At 43.2% G+C, this 621-nt stretch overlaps 1 protein-coding gene across 1 annotated transcript in view; it reads left to right on the forward strand.

Moving 5' to 3' along the window:
• Positions 1 to 347: 347 nt before the first annotated feature.
• MFN1 (mitofusin 1) overlaps positions 348 to 621 on the forward strand; it is a 24690-nt gene continuing 24416 nt past the window's right edge. The window contains exon 1 of the mRNA XM_010020770.1: positions 348 to 470. Within this exon, the coding sequence (XP_010019072.1) occupies positions 356 to 470 (115 nt within the window). The 5' untranslated portion in view covers positions 348 to 355. The remainder of the gene's footprint in view (positions 471 to 621) is intronic.

Raw genomic sequence — 621 nt, forward strand, 5'->3', positions numbered from 1 at the left:
AGCCGCGTTTTATGAGGCGAAAACCTCGTATTTCGAGGATAGACTGCACCAAATCGGTTTAAACCTGTCCCTTATCTTCGTGAGCTGCTGTCGGCGCGTGTGGTGAGAAAGAGATAAGAGTTTGTTAGGGCAATAAAACCAGCGTGAACTGACTTCAGTGGAGTTCACTGTGGTTTAGGGGTTTGGTTTTCTTGTTTTGTGGGGTCCTTTCTGTTTTTTTTCTTTGTTTAGTTCTGTTTGTTTTTTGTTTGGTTGAGGTTTTTGAATGACTGTGTAAGAAGTGTGTGGCGGCTCACGTAGGTGGGTGTACTGAGCATTCTGGTCACTTTCCTGTAACTTTCGTTGCAGTTGCACAATGGCAGAAGCTGCCATCTCTCCCCTGAAGCACTTTGTGCTGGCTAAAAAGACAATCACTGCCATTTTCGACCAGCTGCTGGACTATGTCACCGAAGGAGCAACTTTTGTGGAAGGTTAGCTTTCATTTTAAATGCAAGGGCCTCATCTGTTGCTTTGAATGTGTTTTACAGTAGAACAAGGTGCATTGTGATATATGTTGTTTGTGTAAACATACGCCTTCAGGAACAGTCACATTTTTCATTTGACATTGATGTTTTTCCACTC

This window comes from Nestor notabilis, unplaced genomic scaffold, assembly GCF_000696875.1.
Source record: "Nestor notabilis isolate BGI_N333 unplaced genomic scaffold, ASM69687v1 scaffold938, whole genome shotgun sequence".
In the NCBI taxonomy this organism is placed as follows: Eukaryota; Metazoa; Chordata; class Aves; order Psittaciformes; family Psittacidae; genus Nestor; species Nestor notabilis.